Below are 22,433 nucleotides of genomic sequence, written 5' to 3'. Positions count from 1 at the left end.
ATGCGACTTGCCGACATGATGATTTTGACTATAAGCTGTTCATTACTACACGTAAATTCAAAACGTTTAAGAATTCTGCCAACGACATTCATCCACAAGCATGGCTCCATCAATTCTCTCATTGTTTTCCTCCCAACTGGTCGTTGGAACACAGATTAGAATTTATGTGTGGCTACTTAGAGAATGAACCAGCTGTAAGAATGCGATCGGTAATTCACGATTGCCACAGTGAAGGAGAGTTTTACCATGCCTTCCTCTCAGCATATTGGTCTCAAGCCACACAAGACCGTGTAAAACATAGTATCATAATGATGAAACATTTCGAACAATCTGAATTCTCCAGTCTTGTGAAATACTTTGAAGACATGTTGCACAAGAATCAGTACCTGTCAAACCCATACAGCCCCTCAGAACTCATCCGCATTTGCTTACTCAAATTGCCTGAACATTTACGGCATATTATTTTAGCAGGACGTTGCAAAGACGACATTGAAGCCTTTCAGGGACTGTTACAAGAACTGGAAATTGACACTGACAATCGCGGAACGCGAAAACAGGAACACAACAATTACAGGTCACATCTGTCACAATTCCGTGACGACAGAAACGATAACTGGACGCGACAAGGCTATTCTCACAACACAAATCGTGACCGAAACAGGCACCACCCGTATTACAACCGTTGGCAGAGTAGTAATAATTACAGGGAAAGATCACCTCTCCGCGGTAATGACTATTACAGAGACAATCAGAGAAACAGACAATATGGGAACCAAAATAATTATTATTACGGGAGACAGAATAACTTTAGACGCAACGGACCAGCGCGCAGTTACGATTCAGGGAGAAATTCTCCACCATGTGACCGACAAGAAAGAAACTATGGAATCTACCGACATGACGACAGACGATATGATCGTAACGACAGACCTGAATTGCATCAGAACTGGCGGGATTCAAACAGAGCAGGGCACTTTCGACAACGTGAATTTGTAGAAGTTAGGTCTCCTAATCCCAATAACGACGCGCGCCAACAAAGAAACAGACAATGACTCACACCGCAGGCAGCCGCGTGCGGCCGCTGGCTCAGGGAAAAATAACAAAGACGCTAGCCTTGAGAAAAGATTTAGCATTCTTTACCGATGTAAACAACATGATAATTGCTTTGAAGTTGAAAGTCTGCATACTAGGAAGAGTAAAGGATTGCACCACACTTCACATGTAAAACCGCTTACTGAGAGATAATCTGCTTTTTAACTTTGTCTTTGCCATAAAACGTTTCACTTCACGTTACTAGTATGCTTTAGAAACTGTTACCATGCAACAATGTTTGAAGTTAAATATCCCGCCAAGAACCAAGAGAAATTATTTAAACAGAAATTACGAATGCATTGTTATTGCGAACAGACGACACAGTGTAATTGTGTGTGTACATTCTTGCTTGTTAGTTGCACGATTAGAACATTTACCAGTACTGCTAATGAGATTTTAATGCAACATTTTGGTTTACTTGAAAATACATTCCGGATTTAAAGTACTTTCTGTGAGATACCAGATGAGACAATAGTTAGTTTATGTGACAGCTACACGATTTTATCACGACGCTACTAATGAGTGACAATTTACAATGTTGCTTTTGCGGTGTATCTGTTTTATATCTGCACAGTTTTCTAAATTCTTCTGGAAAGAAAAACATGTTTTAGTAGTAACTTTTGTGGTATAGCAACAATGAGACAGCCTTTTTCGTGGCACAACATTACGTTACTGTACAGTACTTTCTTCATCACGCCAATAAGCATTATAACTACGATATCTATACGCAAAGCATTTCACTTTTGTTTATCATGAGGTAAGTACATTGGCTTCTGCAGAACTTAGCTTTCGGAGGACGATAACTACGACACTTCCACAGAGATTATGTTGCAACAAGACGCACATTTAGCGCTACAGGACACGCATTTCAGTGATTAATTTTGTACTTAAAACATTTATTTTTAAAGATTTTTGAATTACAAAGAAAGTTTTCCGTGATATATTTCATTCCATTGGTGTAATCTGTAACACCTGTGGGTATAATTACATTAATCCTCAGGGGGGTACATGCCTACTTTGTGTACCATGTGTGTGGCAACCACAAGGAACCCTAGCTAATATGGTATTTGCTTATACAACTTTACACATCGGTACCATATTTCTCTAACACACAAATTACACAGCTATCTGATCATTTAACTGAGAGAGACAAACATTTATTTTACTATATCAGTGACAGATGTTTACGTAATTACACAGTTGGATAACTTCACACTTATGAAACTGTATTTTGTCTGTACTTTGTAAACTGTTCATATTTTTTTGGAACCATTGTGATACTATGAGAGCTTTGAATGATGTATTTGGTATGGATTCATGATTTTAAAGTACGTTTGAGGCAGCTGACACTTTTAACATGAGCAGAGAATTTTTTTAGGCTTGGAAATTATTGGAGGAAGTTACGACGATTTTGAGATTTGACTGAGGTGTTATGATGTTATTATTACGACGACGATGTGTATTATGTTGTTGAGGAATGTTTATTATGCTACGTATTTCTCAGGATGAAATATTGAAGAAGTGTCGACGAATATGTATATGTATAATAAGGTAAGGAATAATGAATAGTGGTTAGGGACTCTGATTTATGAAAAGGATGTTGGAAACCAAGAAACGTACTTTAAGAGTTATGAAATGTGTGTGTATATGCGTGAATGTATTACAATGAAGACGAAAATTTTTTTGGACACTGTTATATCAATAGCATTTTGTTTCTACAGATTTGTAACGCAAATTCTTGACCTGTGAAATATTTTTATATCAGACTGTCACTTTAGCGGTAAATATTTCCGTAAGAAAGTTAAGTGACCACCTGCACGTAATGCGTCGCGGGCACCCAGCTGTGTCAGACGCCTGGAGAAAAAGCCATTATTGCGAGCCCTTTTCAGCGGCACAGGTAGAAAAAAAAAGAAAGGGAAGGCCATTGTACGCGCTACTGACATCTCCTTGTTGAAAGCATACTGTGGAGCTCGTAATTTATGATATTTACTGAAATGCCTAATGAAACGATGAGAAACATTTCACAGCTATTGTCTTGCTAGTTAAGAAAAATGCCATATGGCTTGCTTTATGTATTTATTTACACATTTTGTTTAATATCAAGTTTCTAGCTGCACTGCAGCAATGGTTAAAATAAAATTTAAAATATGTACTAATATAAATATTTTATGCCTACAGATCCAGTAAAAAATTTTATGATCCATCCAAAACAAATGAGGGAGCACAAAAAGAAATTTCCCTTCACAGGAATTGCATAAATAATTTTTTTTACGATTTGGTAACTTATCTACTAGCGTAAGTTTTTGTGATGCATCACTCTAATGTTAAGATGTGACATAGGTATTAGACATGGCCATTTTAGTGTAATATTTTTTCTGCTTGCGCTATGTCATGTTTAAGTATAAGTTGCTGCTGTTTGCCAGGCATAGTGTTATTGAATTTGACTTTTGCTCATTTATGCTGCTAGCTTTGCCAATTTGCATTTTTTTTGCATTGCTGTTTGTGTTGATTTGTTATGTGATGCTGCATTGCCTCGTCCCTTAGTTTAGCATCTGAGCTCAGTAGATTTAAGTTAGCTTAAGAGGGGGTAGCCTCTAAGAGAATGAGTTGCGATGAATTGGAAGAAATGCATTGAGAAAACAGGTTTAGGTAGGATTTTCTTGGAAATAAATGTTGAGGTACGAAATGTGTGAACATTTAAATACAGAAAGCATGCTTAGATAGAATTTTTTTGGTGGAAACAACGGATGAAATAAAAGGAAAGATATATGAAGTTTTGGGTTGGACTGCAGTACCACATGTTACACTGAAAACGAACCCTGTCCTTTCCTATTGATGTTATCCCACTATGTGTTTGTGTACCCTTGTGTTTTTGTTTTCTTCCTGTCTCTGTGTAGTTTCATAGAATTTTTTCTTCTTTTAATATTAAGCTACATTCACTATGATGAGGAACACTGTTATCCTCAAATATAATTGGCATTAATAATATGTTATTTACCTTATAAATATGCTTACACATTATTTATTCTGTTTAATGCTCATGTGTGAAGTTGATGTTTCGAAAGTTATTCTGATCTTTTATGTACGTACTCATGTCATAATTCCTGTAACACTGATGTCTATGTTAGTTCGATTCTTTTGTAAAGCCTGTACTACAAATGTTATCTGTATTGTTATGTTCTTTAATGATGTATTTTGTACCTTTGTTATTGTATTCTTCTGTTATAAAATTGTAATTGTCACCAGTTCATGATATTATTAACTTGTAAGTTACATTTCACTGCACACGTTTCTGTTGGTCATAGTATATGGACAATATGTGAGAAGTAGGGACTGATAGTGTTTGCATGTGTGTTAATAACTCAGCAAGGGACTGGATAACAGCATTGCTGGTTCTAAGGACAATTTCAAAAACTTTGTGAGTGCACAAGTGGTGGTTTATGGACTTGCTATATTATCCGCAAGACTCTTCAATGGTGATTGTGCACCTGCACAGTCACAACAGATGGCTGCTGGCCATCTCTACAAGGACTACAGTGGGTCTGCATCTTTGATGGCCCACCAATACCGTAATCTCTACAAGGACTACAGTGGGTCTGCACCTCTGGTAGCCCACCAATACCACAATCTCTACCAGGACTCCAGTGGGTCTGCTCTGTGATGACCTACCTACCAATATTCTTCAAAACTTCGAATGACTCTGCTGTGGGTTTGCTCCATTGTGGCCCATTACCTGTCAGCATGTCAAGAGTCAGCACTGTCTTTCCATTGGAAGGACAACACTACTTCTTCAAGACTGCATGGAAGTCCACTACTTCTGTGTGCATTGTCTTTTACTGCTCAGACTTTGAGAAAAGAAACGGCAGTTTCACTGTGATGAACAATGTGGACTGTCTTTATGGACTGTGAGAAATTTTTAGCTTTTGACCAACAATGTATCAATAAGTGTGCGCATTTTATATCTTTGCTACTGTAATTGTGAAAAATTTTTGTCAAATCTGTATTGGCCAGTGCCCAACACCATTTGTAAAAATTTTTGTGGGGAGCATGGGGGCTATGTAAGTAGGCTGTTTATGTTTTCTCTATGTAAGTAGGCTGTTTATGTTTTCTCTATGTAAGTAGGCTGTTTATGTTTTCTCTATGTAAGTAGGCTGTTTATGTTTTCTTATTGGCAACGTTACGTAGCGCTCAATATGAAAATCACTGGCTGTGCTGTGTGCAGTCTGTGGCTGCTTTGCATTGTTGTAATACTCGCCATTGTAGTGTTAGGCAGCTGGCTGTGAACAGCGCGTAGCGTTGCGCAGTTGGAGGTGAGCCGCCAGCAGTGGTGGATGTGGGGAGAGAGATGGCGGAGGTTTGTAATTGGTCATGAACTGATATATATATTATGACTTGTGATGATATCAAGGTAAATACATTGTTTGTTCTCTATTAATATCTTTCATTTGCTAACTATCCCTATCAGTAGTTAGTGCCTTCCATAGTTTGAATCTTTTATTTAGCTGGCAGTAGTGGCGCTTGCTGTATTGCAGTAGTGGGAGAAACGAAGATTATTGTGAGGTAAGTGATTTATTGATTTGTGAAAGGTATAGTTTAATGTTAGTCAGGGCCATTTTTTGTAGGGATGTTTGAAAGTCAGATTGCGTTGCGCTAACAAAAATATTGTGTGTCAGTTTAAGCACAGTCTTGTATAATTGTTCAAAGGGGAAGTTTCACAGTGTCTAACCACTGCGCCACCCCGCTCGGTAGGATAATTTAGGTTAAGTAGTGTGTAAGCTTAGGGACTGATAACCTTAGCAGTTAAGTCCCATAAGATTTGAACCTCCTCCCCACTCTCTGTCTCTTCATCTCCTCCCCCCTCTCTTTGGCCGTTTCCTCCTACCCTTCCTCTTTCTCCGTCCATCTCGTCCTCCCCCCTTCCTCTGTCCCTCGACTCCCCCCTCCCTCTCCAATTGCTCCCGCCCACCACTCCCTATGTTCATTTTGTCCTTCCCAATCACTCTGTCCACCTCCCACTTCTTACGCTTTCCTCCAAAAGGAAAAATTCGTGATCAGAAACCCTTGACTCTATCCAAATAGATCGTCCTTGTATGCAAATACAAACCACATGTGGTAGTTTTGATAACATTCTGTAATGAAAAGAGACTGTATTGTTGCAAGTTCACGCAGATATTCTGTCTACTATGATGTCCCTCATCCGCTGATGGCCTGGATGGGACACGCCGTTATATGAGCCGTATTTTCTCCTAGGGGGAATCGCACTCTGCATTCTCGTTAGCTGCGCTACGCCAAAGAAATACGTGCACCCTATATACACTCCTGGAAATTGAAATAAGAACACCGTGAATTCATTGTCCCAGGAAGGGGAAACTTTATTGACACATTCCTGGGGTCAGATACATCACATGATCACACTGACAGAACCACAGGCACATAGACACAGGCAACAGAGCATGCACAAGGTCGGCACTAGTACAGTGTATATCCACCTTTCGCAGCAATGCAGGCTGCTATTCTCCCATGGAGACGATCGTAGAGATGCTGGATGTAGTCCTGTGGAACGGCTTGCCATGCCATTTCCACCTGGCGCCTCAGTTGGACCAGCGTTCGTGCTGGACGTGCAGACCGCGTGAGACGACGCTTCATCCAGTCCCAAACATGCTCAATGGGGGACAGATCCGGAGATCTTGCTGGCCAGGGTAGTTGACTTACACCTTCTAGAGCACGTTGGGTGGCACGGGATACATGCGGACGTGCATTGTCCTGTTGGAACAGCAAGTTCCCTTGCCGGTCTAGGAATGGTAGAACGATGGGTTCGATGACGGTTTGGATGTACCGTGCACTATTCAGTGTCCCCTCGACGATCACCAGTGGTGTACGGCCAGTGTAGGAGATCGCTCCCCACACCATGATGCCGGGTGTTGGCCCTGTGTGCCTCGGTCGTATGCAGTCCTGATTGTGGCGCACACCTGCACGGCGCCAAACACGCATACGACCATCATTGGCACCAAGGCAGAAGCGACTCTCATCGCTGAAGACGACACGTCTCCATTCGTCCCTCCATTCACGCCAGTCGCGACACCACTGGAGGCGGGCTGCACGATGTTGGGGCGTGAGCGGAAGACGGCCTAACGGTGTGCGGGACCGTAGCCCAGCTTCATGGAGACGGTTGCGAATGGTCCTCGCCGATACCCCAGGAGCAACAGTGTCCCTAATTTGCTGGGAAGTGGCGGTGCGGTCCCCTACGGCACTGCGTAGGATCCTACGGTCTTGGCGTGCATCCGTGCGTCGCTGCGGTCCGGTCCCAGGTCGACGGGCACGTGCACCTTCCGCCGACCACTGGCGACAACATCGATGTACTGTGGAGACCTCACGCCCCACGTGTTGAGCAATTCGGCGGTACGTCCACCCGGCCTCCCGCATGCCCATTATACGCCCTCGCTCAAAGTCCGTCAACTGCACATACGGTTCACGTCCACGCTGTCGCGGCATGCTACCAGTGTTAAAGACTGCGATGGAGCTCCGTATGCCACGGCAAACTGGCTGACACTGACGGCGGCGGTGCACAAATGCTGCGCAGCTAGCGCCATTCGACGGCCAACACCGCGGTTCCTGGTGTGTCCGCTGTGCCGTGCGTGTGATCGTTGCTTGTACAGCCCTCTCGCAGTGTCCGGAGCAAGTATGGTGGGTCTGACACACCGGTGTCAATGTGTTCTTTTTTCCATTTCCAGGAGTGTATATATTATTATAGGTCCGGCATACATTCTTTGGAACTACATTTTCATTTCATTATTTACGTTTTTCCTCGTGTTTTACAGTTTGGCTAAGTTTCACCACATTTTAGACATTGTTCGGTAGTTTCAAAGATGTTCCACCCATTTTTAATAATTGTGCAACATTAACACTGTGTACTACATTTTTAATACACTATGTGATCAAAAGTGTCCAGACACATGGCTGAAAATGACTTTCAACTTCGTAGCGCCCTCCATCGGTGATGCTGGAATTCAAAATGGTGTAGGCCCACCCTTATCCTTGATGACAGCTTCCACTCTCGCAGGCATCGTTCAATCAGATGCTGGAAGGTTTTTTGGGGTATGGCAGCCCATTCTTCACGGAGTGCTGCAGTGAGGAGAGGTATCGATGTCGCTCGGTGAGGCTTGGCACGAAGTCGGCGTTCCAACATATCTCAAAGGTGTTCTGTAGGATTCAGGTCAGGACTCAGTGCAGGCCAGTCCATTACAGGGACGTTATTGTCGTGTAGCGACTCCGCCACAGACCATGCATTATGAACAGGTACTCGGTCGTTTTGAAAGATGCAATCGCCATCCCCGAATTGCTCTTCAACAGTGGGAAGCAAGAAGGTGCTTAAAACATCAATGTAGGCCTGTGCTGTGATAGTGCCACGCAAAACAACAAGGGGTGCAAGCCACCTACATGAAAAACACGACCACACCATAAGACTACCCCCTTCGAATTTTACTGTTGGCACTACACGCGCTGGCAGATGTTCACCGTGCATTCGCCATACCCACACCCTACCATCGGATCGTCACATTGTATACCGTGATTCGTCGCTCCACACAGTGTTTTTCCACTGTTCAATCCTTCAATGTTTACGCTCCTTACACCAAGCGACGTGTCGTTTGGCATTTACCGGTGTGATGTGTGGCTTATGAGCAGCCGCTCGACCATGAAATCCAAGTTTTCCCACCTCCCGCTTAACGGTCACAGTACTTGCAGTGGGTCCTGATGGAGTTTGGAATTCCTGTGTGATGGTCTGGATAGATGTCTGCCTATTGCACATTACGACCCTCTTTAACTGTCGGGGATCTGTCAGACGAGGTCGGCCTGTGTGCTTTTGTGCTGTACGTGTCCCTTCACGTTTCCACTTCACTATCACATCGGAAACCGTGGACCTAGGGATATTTAGGAGTGTGGAAATCTCGCATTCAGACGTATGACACAAGTGACTCCCGATCACTTGACCACGTTCAAAGCCCTGAGTTCCGCGGAACGCCCCATTCTATCCTCTCACGATGTCTAATGACTACTGAGATCGCTGATATGGAGTACTTGGTAGTAGGTGGCAGTACAATTCACCTAATACGAAAAACGTATGTTTTTGGAGGTATCCAGATACTTTTGATCACATAGTGTATGTCTACGTTCCTCTAAGCACCGACGGAATAGTTCATAAACGTTACAATAATACTTGCAATTTGCAACAGAATCATCAAACAAGCAGAGGTTAATTTCTGCTGCTCTCTGTTGCATCGGCGTTGCTATCTCCGGCAGCAAAAAGATTTAATAATTAAACAAGTTATGTATTGTTTTAGTTGTCATCCTAAGCAAAACAAAAATTCAATACTTTTACAGTTAGTCGACTGCCTACTCACCAAAATATCAGCAAGACGCTGACTGCCATGTGTAATCTGTCCTCTACCACAAGCAAGAGAAACTGATGATGCACAGTGGAACCACAGCCAAAATGTACCTCGCTAACCCAAAAGCACTTCTGCCTCAGTGATGCAAGCCAACTGAAATTCTCTCCTGCTTTCGATAAGGACAGGCAGTTTTAATGTAAATAAATATTGCTAAAAGGGATTTGTACCAAAATTTTCGCTATCACTCTTACCCCCCACCCCGCCCCACATACGCACAGACACATGGTGGGGCTTGTGTGCCTCTATGACATAGAGCCACGTCGAAGAGGGTATCTAAAGAGGACCAGTAGCCTTTGCAGTAAGTGCAGCGGTAAGTCTGGATGGAGCACTGATCTAACCTTGTTACATCAGCCAACGTGGCCCTGCTATGTTGATATTGCGGAAGGACTGAAACTAGGGGGAAACTACAGCAGTTATATTTCCCGATAAATGCAGTTGTACTGCATGATTAAATGGTGGCAATCTTTTGGGTCGGACGTAAAATCGTCCTCTTTTGGATCTCTGGGCTGGGACTGCTCAAAGGTGGATTCACCAAAAATCAATGTTACTGAAGAATGCTGTAGGTTGGATGGTAGATAGAATAACCAGTCAAGGCACTGAACAGAATTGTGGATAAAAGGCTTTAAAGCACAACCTGAGTACAGACACCGATAGGTTGACAAGATATATCAAGAGGCGTCTAGGATTAATGAAACCGGTAACGGAGGAAAGTGTATGAGGTAGAATTTGTAGATGATTACGCTAAGCAGATTGCGATGAAAGTAGGCGACACTAGTTATGCGGAAATGAAGTGGCTTCCATATGACATGCTGACGTCAAACCAGTATTCGGACAGTAGACTACTAAAACAAGTTTTTAACTTGATAGGAAAATTGTAAGATCATTTAAGAGCTATAATTGCTTTAATATTGAAGAGGTGTAGAATATGATGCAGCGTAATTCTAATCTATGCCAAGATATTGTGAAGTAAGTTTAATATTTTCAGTTATTTAAAAGATTATATTGTTCCAATATTATGAAAAAGATAGTTGCTACTCACCATATAAAACAGAGATGCTGAGTCGCCGATAGGCACAACAAAAAAGACTGTCGGAAAGCGATATTTCGGTCACACACACATACGCTCACGCAGGCACAACTTACACACACATGATGCAGTCTTTGGCAATCGAGGCCACATAAGCTATAGATAAGAGAAATTTTGTAGACAAAATCTCCATAAGTTCTTGACGATTATTTATAATTTTTACACGTAATTGTAATTAACTTTCAGACAGACAAAGTCTACATATTTGTTAACATAATCAACTTCTACTTCACGTCAAGCATTAGGACTTGTTACGGTACCCTTCCTCTGTCTACCTTGACTTCTCACAACTAGCGTAACTCTCCTTATTTAGAGAGGTGTCTTTCTCCACTCATTCTTTCGAGATGTTCATTCTAGTTCCTTATATTTTTTTGCGAATGTTAAATATATTCAGCTTTTCTCTAATTTCCGAATTTCTAACTCTGTTGGCTCTTTCGCGACACTTTTCTGCTCTTAGAAACTTCATCTCCTTTTTTTGTATGCGATATTCTTGACATTTTCTTGTAGCCCACGACTGACTTTCGTAAACAAGCCTTCGAACTGCCATTGTAGTATAAAATTTCAATCTCGTTTAATTTTTAGATATTGTTTATTGTTCCACTGATGTTCCCAAAGTCTGCTAATTTCTTCTCTATGTCTCTATCATACTCATGTATGACATCACAACCTAAATAATTATGCTGTTTGATCTGTTCTGTTGTTGATCACAATTTTTGTCCTTACAGGATGTTTCCCTTTGAAAAGCATTGATTTGTTCTACATTTCTAAAATCTTCAGATGATACTCTTCACATATCTTACTTAATAAATATAGTCCCCTTTGTAGGTCATCTAAATTGTCCGCCAGAAGTGTGGCGTCGCCTGCGTATCAAAGACAGTTCCAGCGGTAATTACTGTTAATCTTAATCCCCCGTTAGAAATATCCTCTCATTTCCGAACTGCGTCATGTAAATAAATGTTAAAAAGTTCGCGTTAAATGCTGCACCCTTGTTTTACTCTTTTGTTTGTGAGTATAGGCTGTGTAGTGTCTTTGTACAGACCTTTTAAAATGTTTGTTCGGTGTTGTGGATATTCTTTTTTCCTCACAATTCTCCACAGATTCTCTCCACCAACATTATCGAATGCCTTGATAAAATCAATGAACGCTAAATGGGCTTCCCTAGTATGCTCTCTCTGTTTTTCGATTATTTGATTTATTATAAATACTGCATCTGTCGTCGAACTGCCCCTTTGAAATCCTGTTTGTTCTTCGCCTATAACCTTTAACCTCCAGTTCAGTATTCTTACATAAACTTCGTATGAGGTGTCAAGGAAGCTGATTCCTCTATAGTTATCGCAGATATTGCCGACTCATTTTTGAGTAGTGATATTACCATGCTTTTGGAATAGCTCCCTTTCTCCAGCACATATTAAATAAATGTAGTAATCTCTTTTGTAGTAAGGCGCCTCCATATTTTAGCTCATACCAGTCGCTTATCCGTTGTTTGTGGAGTCTTAATTCATCCACATACATTCGTCTACACATCCTATTTCAAGCTCATTCTCTATGTTCTCTGTGGAGCAATTTTCTTCATACCAATACCACAAGTTCTTGGAATGTTCTCTCCATTTTGCTTGTCGGGTGCTATGTATTTTAGCAACTTCTTTTTCCGTTTGATTGAGCATTTTCGTTGTTTTATAAGCTATCATTTACCTTCCGTGAATATCGCCTTCACTTACGCTTATAAACCGTCCCAAGATTCTTGACGAGCTCGTTTCACTGCTCGATTTGCTGCATTTCTCTCTGTTCGAAAATTCGATGACTCTTCTCTGTTGGTTCATTGAGATACTTAAGATATGCGTCTTGTTTTTTCTTATAACAATTCTGGTGTCCTAATTTTTAACCCTTTCTTCCTTCTTATCTTTTTCTTTTTTCCTAAGGCTTCTTGAACAGCTTTTTTAACTGCAGTTTCTGTATTGTTCCATTCCTTCTCTACTTCTTCGTCTTATTCTTCCTTCTCTAGCTCTTGACTAAGTCTCTTCTGGTAGAGTTCTCTTATGCTTTGTTCATGTAGTAGATGTAATTTATAGATTTTTTTCCTTCATCTTTTCTTCTGTCAACTTTTTATTCTTTCACCATTTCGAGTACATATCTATTTGATATATCACCAAGAAATGGTCAGAACCTATGTTATACCCCAGTACACTCTTGTGTCTCTTACTTTGCTTTCTAATTTTTCATTCATCATAATGTAATCAATAAGACGCTTAAATCCTCGGGCTGATCATGTACATTTATGGATATCTTTTCAGTGGAAGGATGTGTCTGTTACCTTTAGGTTGGTGAAAGAAACAAATTCTCTAACCAATCTTCCATTGTTTTTTATGACGTTTTCTCCCATCGTTCCCCCAATGTTTGGGATAGGGTTATTCCCCACCCTTGCATATAAATCGCCTGTCAATATTATTTGATACTTATTGTTATACTTGTCCAAAACAGATCGCAGTTTATCATAGAAATCTACAGACTCCCCTTCTTTCCTTCATCAAGTGTGTAAAGTTAAAACTGTAATTCTTTCATTTAAAATGTACTCTAGAATTCTCTTTTCCCATATTTTATGTATGTAAATGGCAACCCCAGCCTTCGTGTTCCGCTATGTAACATCTAATATTCTTCTACATATTTGTTACCCTGTAGCTATTTCTTTGTTTCTGTTATGGAAGCTATGTCTATCTTGGCCTTTTTAAAAATTTCTGCTATCTCCTTTGTTTGCTAACCCTTTGACACTCCATATAGCTACTTTGTTTGTATTAGCAACCCATTTATTCTTAACCATTCTCTTCGCCGGCTTCGTCATCGGTTTGTCTGATCTTGATCCGAGGCTGTTTTGGGTACTAGTAGTAATGGCCGCTTTACGAGGCCTGCTCAAGTATGGTTGGACAGTGGGACTGCCAATTTGCGGCCTTTCTACCCGCTTGATTTTCTTTTAAGGGTTTACTCTGACTTCCCTACATCTGAGAGTCCTCCATACCCTTTACTTATAACTGGAGATGACAGGAAAAGGGACATAGGAAGGACAGGCTTAGTATACGAGAAAGAGACCAATAAACAGTTGTGAGACACACTAAGTCTGGTTCCTCCCCTTCGGTCTACCCGGCTTGTGTGATCCTTCTGGTAGCTAAGCTACCGCCGGCATAGCCCTTCAGATCCAGAGCACGCAAACCTCCTTGCCCGCACGGATAGTGCTACGTTAAAATGGTGTCCCCTGAGAAGCGTTTGATAATATTTATGGTATATTTTTTAATATCTATGGTATATAAACACGCACTACATAAAGGGGAAACATAATTAGCAAAAAACTCTAAATGTTCCTGACTAATTTATTTCAAATCTTTACATTGTACTCTATTAAACGTTCAAATGGACATAGACTACATATTTTTTTACATCCATGGTACACAAATATATATGTAATACCTAAAGGGAAACGTAGCTAGTAAATATCTCGAAAAGTCGTTGACCGATTTTATTACAATTTTTACACTACACTCCAATAAATTTTTGGACAGGCATAGGTATAGAGATGTGCAGTGTAGCACATAACGGAAACGTTGTTAACAAAAATCTCGAATAGTTTTTGACGGTTTTAGTTTGTTACACGATAACCCACTAAAATTCAAACAGATACAGACTGTATATTTTTTTAAACAAAGATGTACAGATTTTGTGTTAAAACAACTGCGAGAAAGAAATTGCTGTGCTGTGAAAATGTACGGTTTCGTTTTCTTTCTCACAATGAGTTTTAACTTAGATGTCAGGGCACTTAAACCATCAGACAAAGTTTTTCTTCCGAGTATATTCTCTCTCTTTATATGTACTTTTAAACAAAAATTGTAAACACAACAATGTGCTGTTTTGTTTTCTCCGTCGTAGTCAGCCTTAAGAGGAAAAACGAATGTTGTATTTATAACTTATCGACTTATGATTAGAACGCTATTTTGCAATGCTACCCATTCACAGATTAAAACTATGAGAAACACTGACCGTGAAGCTGCTATCCTCACAGGTTCAGCAGCTAGAGAGGCGTCTCCTATATGCCTTATATTAATGATCCCAACCGATTTACCCATTCATTTTAAGTGACTTCACTTCTCAATCAATGTTTTGTTTGGAATAACGATAAGGGAGGCTCAAGCACGGAGAAAGAGGGGAAACGGCCAAAGAGAGAGAGAAGGGGAGATGGACAGAGAGAGGAATGAAGAGGAGATGGTCAGTGAAAGGGAGCAGAAGGAGGAGATAGACAAAAAGAGGGCGAAAAGGGGGAGATGGACAAAGAGATAGGGAGGAGGAATGGACAGAGAGAGGGTGGAGAAGAAGATGAGGATGTATATACAATTCGCATAGACATTCAGGAACTGCAAAGCATTGCCAGATTCGCTATTATTGTGTATTGCCTGTTTTTCCCCATATCAAGAGTATATCAAAGCTCAAGCACAATTTTACCTTGCTGAATTCTTATTCTGGGTTGGGAAATCCCACGAATGTGTCTTGATTTTTCTGAAGTCCGGCTTCCAAAATCAAATGCAACATCAGAAATACCTTCTGGTGCCTTTATATTTGCTAAAAACCAAATCCCCAAATCAGTTATGTGCTGTTTTCCATGTAGAGTTTTGCTGAAAACTGTATGTAAGTTTTACTGAAATAGTGATTGAGAGTGAATATTGTGGGGGCGAAAGACTTAACGACCTGTGATAATGTGTGTCGAATTTGTATTGAATGAGTTGATACATTAGGAAGGCAGCTCAACTAGCTGCTAAATCAATTTAAGAATAGCATTAAAATTTTCTGTTATTTTTGGCTGTCTGCCTTGACTTGTGGAAGGCCGCGTAGCTGTTCCAGGGAGAGACGTGTGAGACAGCGGGCGGTGCCGTTTGTGTTGCAGGAGGTATGAGGGAGTGGCAGTGAGGGACGCCCCCGACGCCGGCCATGGAAGCCGCGTCGCCGCAGGTGGGCAGGCGCGTGCTGCGCTCCCGCAGGAACAGGTAAGGACAAGGCTGCCAACTGCTAAACCCTTACAAGCCGTCGACGTCAACAATATTTTTCTTTTTTTACCTGCGATTAGGCCAGAGAACCACACGATGCTAAGCAGCTGCCACGTCACCATCTGATATATGACGTCATTTTGATGCGGTATAGCCGGCATGTGTGGCCGAGCGGCTCTAGGCGCGTCAGTCTGGAACTGCGCGACCGGTACGGTCGCAGGTTCGAATCCTGCCTCGGGCATGGATGTGTGTGATGTCCTTAGGTTAGTTAGGTTTAAGTAGTTCTAAGTTCTAGGGGACTGATGGCCTCCGCTGTTAAGTCCCATAGTGCTCAGAGCCATTTGAACCATTTTGATGCGGTATGAAGGGGCATGTGGTCAGCACCCCATTGAAGTCCTTCCACCAAGGAGAAGTCCTGGCAATGCTAGTAACTGAACACAGGTTCTCTGCAGGGCAATCAGCTATGGAGGCGGACGGGTCACGTACCTTAGCTTCCGATAATTCATTCCGGTGGGGACTGATATAGCAACGAAATGGTTCTGGACAAAAATAGCCATTATCCTTTCAAAAAATCGTGATCTGGGCGCTCATGAAACATCAAGGCAATATTCGATTATTGCCCATGAACAGATCGGCATTGCAGCATCTACATTTCTGAGTGCTTCACTGCCTCGAGCACGAAGGGTAGCAGTGTCATTGACGGGTATTATGTACACGCTCCACAAAAAGAACCTATTGGCGTGACATCTCGAGAGCGTGGGGCTTATGCTATAGCTCTGTGGTTTCCAACCTTTCTTCGACCATTACCCCTGCATGCAATCAAACATTAGCCAGTATCCCCACCCACCCACCTGACGACTGTTGCCTCTTCCTTTCCCCCACATTATCAACAATTTAGCATCTACCTAAACTGTAGAATGAAAGACTTTTCTTGGAACAATTTATTTTTAAAATGATGAAAGATAATTGATATTTAGTTTTTGTGTTGTTGTTGTTGTTGTGTGTGTGTGTGTGCGTGTTAGAATGAATGGCGAAGGTATCCGTGATGCATCGCAAGGGCTAGCCACAGCTCCTTCTCAGATAAGAAAGCTAACTATCCACAATGACGGTAGACATTTTGTTACGAAACATACTTCCCCTGCATTACTTCTGTTCACTGCAGCACTTGCTTGACATGCACGCTACAACTCTATTTAAAACCAAACAGGTTCAGATGTGTGCACTATACTTACAGTTTGTAAATCAGTTGATTGCTGCACTCCTTACTTCTGAACTTTCTTCCCATTGTCAGGAACTTGGGCGCCCCCACCTATAATTTGGCCAAATATTTAGCTTCAGTCCTCAAGCCATATGTGGGAAAATGTGAACATAACATATCAAATTCGTCCGACTTTATTCGACGATTAAAATCGTTGTACTGCGGTCCTTCTGACTTGCTCGTCAGCTTTGACGTTATTTCTCTCTTTACTCGGGTTCCTGTCACTAATCGGTGCCCGCATCTCGTGGTCGTGCGGTAGCGTTCTCGCTTCCCACGCCCGGGTTCCCGGGTTCGATTCCCGGCGGGGTCAGGGATTTTCTCTGCCTCGTGATGGCTGGGTGTTGTGTGATGTCCTTAGGTTAGTTAGGTTTAAGTAGTTCTAAGTTCTAGGGGACTGATGACCATAGAAGTTAAGTCCCATAGTGCTCAGAGCCATTTGAATCAAGTAATCGGTACGAAATTAGATGAAGAAACTACCAAGTTATGTCGTCATGTGTTGACTTCAACGTATTTTCTTTTTAATGATATATATTTTGAGCAAACAGCGGAGTGGCTATGGGGAGTCCACTGTCCCCCATAGTCGCCAACCTTTTTATGGAAGACTTTCAGGACATGGCACTCAAAACTTCGTTTCTTAAACCAAAGTGTTTTTTTAGATACGTTGATGACATTTTTATGGTTTGGCCACATGGAATTGATGCTTTGAATCGCTTTGAATCATTTTAATTGTCTACATCACAGTATTCAATTTACTATGGAAATTGAAAGTGATGGTAAACTTTCATTTCTTGATGTTTTAGTTCAAAGAAAGGACGAAGGGACTTTTGGACACTGTGTTTATTGGAAACCTACTCATACTGACCGCTTTCTTCATGCGACCAGCCGTCATCCACCACGCCAACGTAGTGGAGTTTTTCGGACTCTGGTGAAAAGAGCTTATGCCATTTCTGACGAGGAACATTTGAAAGAAGAACTTGATCATTTGAAGATTGTTTTTAAACAGAATGCGTATACAGAACAACAAATATGCCGTGATCTTCAGTTTGGTCCGTCACGCGAGCCAATAGAGGATACTTTTGAAGCTGTTGCTTATTTACCCTTTGCGTAAAGTATATCATCCAAAATTTCAAGAATTTTTAAGAAAATATGATATTAAAAGTGTTTTTACGCCGGTGGCCAAGACTAGAGCCCTTCTTGGCTCAGTTAAAGATGATTTGGGCTTGAGGAAGGCCGGGGGTTATGTCGTGTCACTGTGGAAAGAAGTATATTGGTCAAACTATTCGAACTTTTCAGGACCGGTGTGTGGAACATCATCGGCACAGTCGGTTGTTCCAGCCTGAGAAGTCGGCAGTGGCGGAACACTGCCTTAACGAAGGACACAGGATGATATATGACAAGACAAAATTGATGGCTTCTGCTGCTCGCTATTGGGAATGTGTTCTTAAAGACTCCACTGAAATTAGATTATCAAGTAATATTATTAACAGGGATAAAGGTTTTCCTGGAATCTGATTTTGTCCGACATTAAACAACAACGGTCTTCTTTACTATCACAGGATTCTTCCAGCTAGTGCTGTTGCGATTTATCGTTTCTGCCGTCTTCTCCCACCGGCGCGCTGCGTGCCTACTAGCCGCCTGGAGGCGCTGCCCATCATCTCGCGCACGCGCGGTGCTCTGTTCACGGCGTATAAAGGTTTCCGTCGTAGTGGCTGGAATTCAACTTTTGGTTTGGTCACCACGTTGGTGTGGGCGTGGAGGGGTCCCATCTCTAAGAAGAAAGAGGTTGGAATACAGTTTCCGGCGAGGCAGTGCACGAGCATTAACTCACCTGAAGATGGCGGCCAGATGGTCCGCCGAAATATTGTGTCTAGACGACGACATGATCCGGCTGCAAACCCGTGAAGAATATCAGCTGCTATTATGCCGGGAAAGTCTACGAAATCAAATTACATCATGGCCAGGTACCGATTCCGAAATCATATATTGGATTGTAAGGTGTACCCAGGAGCAGATACAGACTCAGATCACAATTTAGTAATGATTAAGAGTAGGTTGATGTTTAAGAGACTAGTCAGGAAGAATCAATGCGCAAAGGAATAGGATATGAAAGCACTAAAAATGCTAAGGAATGAAGACATGCGCTTGAAGTTCTCTGATACTGTAGATATTGCTCAGTAGGCAGTTCAATTGAAGATGAGTGGATATCTCTAAAAAGGGCAATCACAGAAGTTGGAAAGAAAAGCATAGGCACAAGAAAGGTAGAAGAAACCACGGGTAACAGAACAAATACTTTAGCTGATCTGTGAAAGAAGGAGGTACAAAAATGTTCAGGGAAATTCAGAAATACAGAAATTCAAGTCACTGAAGAATGGAATAAATAGGAAGTGCAGGGAAGCTAAAGCGAAATGGCTGCATCAAAAACGTGAAGAAATCTAAAAAGAAATGATTATCGGAAGGACTGACTAAGCATACAGAAAAAACAAAACGACCTTCGGTGACTTTAAAAGCATGGATGGTAACATTAATAGTGCAGTGGGAATTCCACTGTTAAATGCAGAGGAGAGAGAGGATAGGTGGAAAGAGTATACTGAAGGCCTCTATGAGGGAGAAGACTTGTCTGATGAGGCGATAGAAGAAGAAACAGGAGTCGAAAATATAGAGAGATAGAGGATCAAGTTTCAGAATCAGAATTTATAAGAGCTTTGAAACCCATAAGATCGAACAAAGCAGAAAGGATAGATAACATTCCATCAGAATTTCTAAAATCGTTGGGGGAAGTAGCAACAAAACGACTATTCACATTTGTGTATAGAATGTGTGAGTCTGGCGATATACCACCTGACTTTCGGGAAAACATCATCTAAACAATTCCGAAGATTGCAATAGCCGAGAAGTGCGAGAATTGTCGGACCCTCAGCTCAACAGCTGATGCATCCAAGTTGCTGACAAAAATAATGTACAGAAGGATGGAAAAGAAAATTGAAGATGTGTTAAATGACGATCAGTTTGGCTTCGTCCGCCCCTGGTAGCTGAGTGCTGTTGGTGCAATCAGCAGAGTTTTTAGCCGGCACGGTTACTTAGCGTGTTCGGTCATGGGGTTAGCTGCCCTCTGTAATAAAAAAAACTGAGTTAATTGATCAACGACGAACTGAAACGGGTGTCTTGCGACGTCCACCTCGAGCAGATACAACGAACGAAAACGAACAAAATGAGATAAAAAAAAAAAAGGTGGTCAGCGCGACAGAATGTCAATCCTCAGGGCCCGAGTTCGATTGCCGGCTGGGTCGGAGATTTTCTCCGCTCAGGGACTGGGTGTTGTGTTGTCCTAATCATCATCATTTCATCCCCATCGACGCGCAAGTCGCCGAAGTGGCGTCAAATTCAAAGACTTGCACCCGGCGAACGGTCTACCCGACGGGAGGCCCTAGTCACACGACATTTACATTTAGTTTGGCTTCAGGAAAGAAAAAGGCACCAGAGGCACAAATCTTCATGTTGCATTTGATAATGGAAGAAAATCTAAAGAAAAATCATAGGATTTCCGACATGAAAAAGCATTCGACAATGTCAAATGGTGCAAGATGTTCGAAATACTGAGAAAAATAGCTGTAAGCTGTAGGGAATGACGGGGAGTGTATAGTACGTACAAGAGCCAGGAGGGAACAATGAGAGTGGAAGACCAAGAATGAAGTGCTCGGATTGAAAAGGGTGTAAGATAGGGACGCAGTCTTTCGGCCCTTTTGTTCAATCTGTAAAGCAAAGAAGCAATGACGTAAATAAAAGAAAGGGCGGAGCGTGAAATTAAAATTCAAGGCGGAAGGATATCAACAATAAGATTCGCTGATGACATTGCTGTCCTCTGTGAAAGTGAAGAAGAATCACAGGATCTACTAAATGGAATGAACAGTCTAATGAGTGCAGAATATGGATAGAGAGTAAATCGAAGAAAGACGAAAGTATTGAGAAGTAGCAGAAATGAGAACAGCGAGATACTTAACATCAGTATTGTTGATTACGAAGTAGATGAAGTTAAGGAATTCTGGTACCTAGGCAGCAGCATAACCCATGACGGTCGGAGCAAGCATAACATAAAAAGCAGACTGGCGCTGGCAAAAAGGCGATTCCTAGCCAACAGAAGTCTACTAATATCAAGCATAGGTCTTAACTTGAGGAATAAATGTCTGAGAATATCCGTTTGGAACACAGTATTGCATGATAGTGAAACAGGGACTGTGAGAAAAGACTCGAAGCATTTGAGATGTGGTGCTACAGAAGAATATTGAAGAGTAAATGGATTCATAAGTTAAGGAATGAGGAGGTTCTCCGGAGAATCGTCGAGGAAAAGAATATATGGAAAACACAATCAAGTAGAGGGGCAGGATGGTAGAACAACTGTTAATATGTCACGGAATAACTTCCATGGTACTAGAGGGAGCTGTAGAGAGTGAAAACTGTAGAGGAAGCCAGAGATTGGAATCCATCCAGCAAATAATTGAGTTTAAAGGCTGCTAGTGGTGCTCTGAGATGAAGAGGTTAGCACAGGAGAGGAATTCGTGCCGGGCAGCATCAAACCAGTCAGAAGACTGGTGACTAAAAAAAAAAAAGAACCCCTCATCTGAAGACTGTCTCTCGAGTAGAGTTCGTTTACATTCTGTTGTATGTCGTTACTTGGACAGTTCATTAAGCTAAACATATACAGCAAACTACTGAGTAGACAGGATTAGCTGAACTACTAAAGACATTTTCTACATGCAGAATTCTGGCGGCAAAATACTTGATAAGCTTCGTAAGAACAGCACCTATTGCAGAGCAGCTGATGACCTTTCAGAATACAACTGGTACATTACTATCGACCAGCACTAGAATGCCAATTCTCTAAGCCAGTCCTCGCTTTGTAGTTCACTATACTGTCGCAGATACTCCACCCGGACCACAAGTCGTCAGTAACCGAATCCACTGGATCTGTTTTTATCTTCTTTTCAATTTTAATCTTTTTCTCGCATGGAATAAGCCTTGCTGCGAGACATTTTGGTAATCAAATGGTTCAAATGGCTCTGAGCACTATGAGGTCATCAGTCCCCTAGAACTTAGAACTACTTAAACCTAACTAACCGAAGGACATCACACACGTCCATGGCCGAGGCAGGATTCGAACCTGCGACCGACCGTAGCAGTCACGCGGTTCCGGGCTGAAGCGCCTAGAACCACTCGGCCACTAGGCCGATGGTAATCATTTCTTCGCTCTTCCAATCATTTAGAATATCCACGGACTTCCACATCAGCCAACATCTGCTTGCCAGCTAATTTGTATCTGAGGAGATAAGAAATATTGCGTGTGGCTCATTGACCGTGTGCAAGTCTTTCAATTGGACGCCACTTCGGCGACTTTCGTGTCCCTATCAACCCCAATTACCGACACGGACAAAAGGGACCTATAGTTTAACGTCAAATCCAACCTGACGTCTCCTCACAGCGTTGAGAGGTGAAGGCTACGTTAATTGCAGACTAGAAATTTCCATGGTCCGACC

The 22,433-nt window shown here is 41.9% G+C and overlaps 1 protein-coding gene across 2 annotated transcripts in view; it reads left to right on the top strand.

Moving 5' to 3' along the window:
• The window catches only part of LOC126455557 (homeobox protein Mohawk), a 113,308-nt gene that overhangs the window by 38,997 nt on the left and 51,878 nt on the right, over positions 1–22,433 (top strand). For both annotated transcript variants that reach the window (XM_050091313.1, XM_050091312.1), the window contains exon 2: positions 15,548–15,647. In XM_050091313.1, coding sequence (XP_049947270.1) covers positions 15,592–15,647 — 56 coding nt within the window. In that variant the 5' untranslated portion in view covers positions 15,548–15,591. The remainder of the gene's footprint in view (positions 1–15,547; positions 15,648–22,433) is intronic.

The sequence above is a fragment of the Schistocerca serialis genome, chromosome 2 (assembly GCF_023864345.2).
Source record: "Schistocerca serialis cubense isolate TAMUIC-IGC-003099 chromosome 2, iqSchSeri2.2, whole genome shotgun sequence".
In the NCBI taxonomy this organism is placed as follows: Eukaryota; Metazoa; Arthropoda; class Insecta; order Orthoptera; family Acrididae; genus Schistocerca; species Schistocerca serialis.
This window is presented reverse-complemented; position numbering and strand designations above follow the sequence as displayed.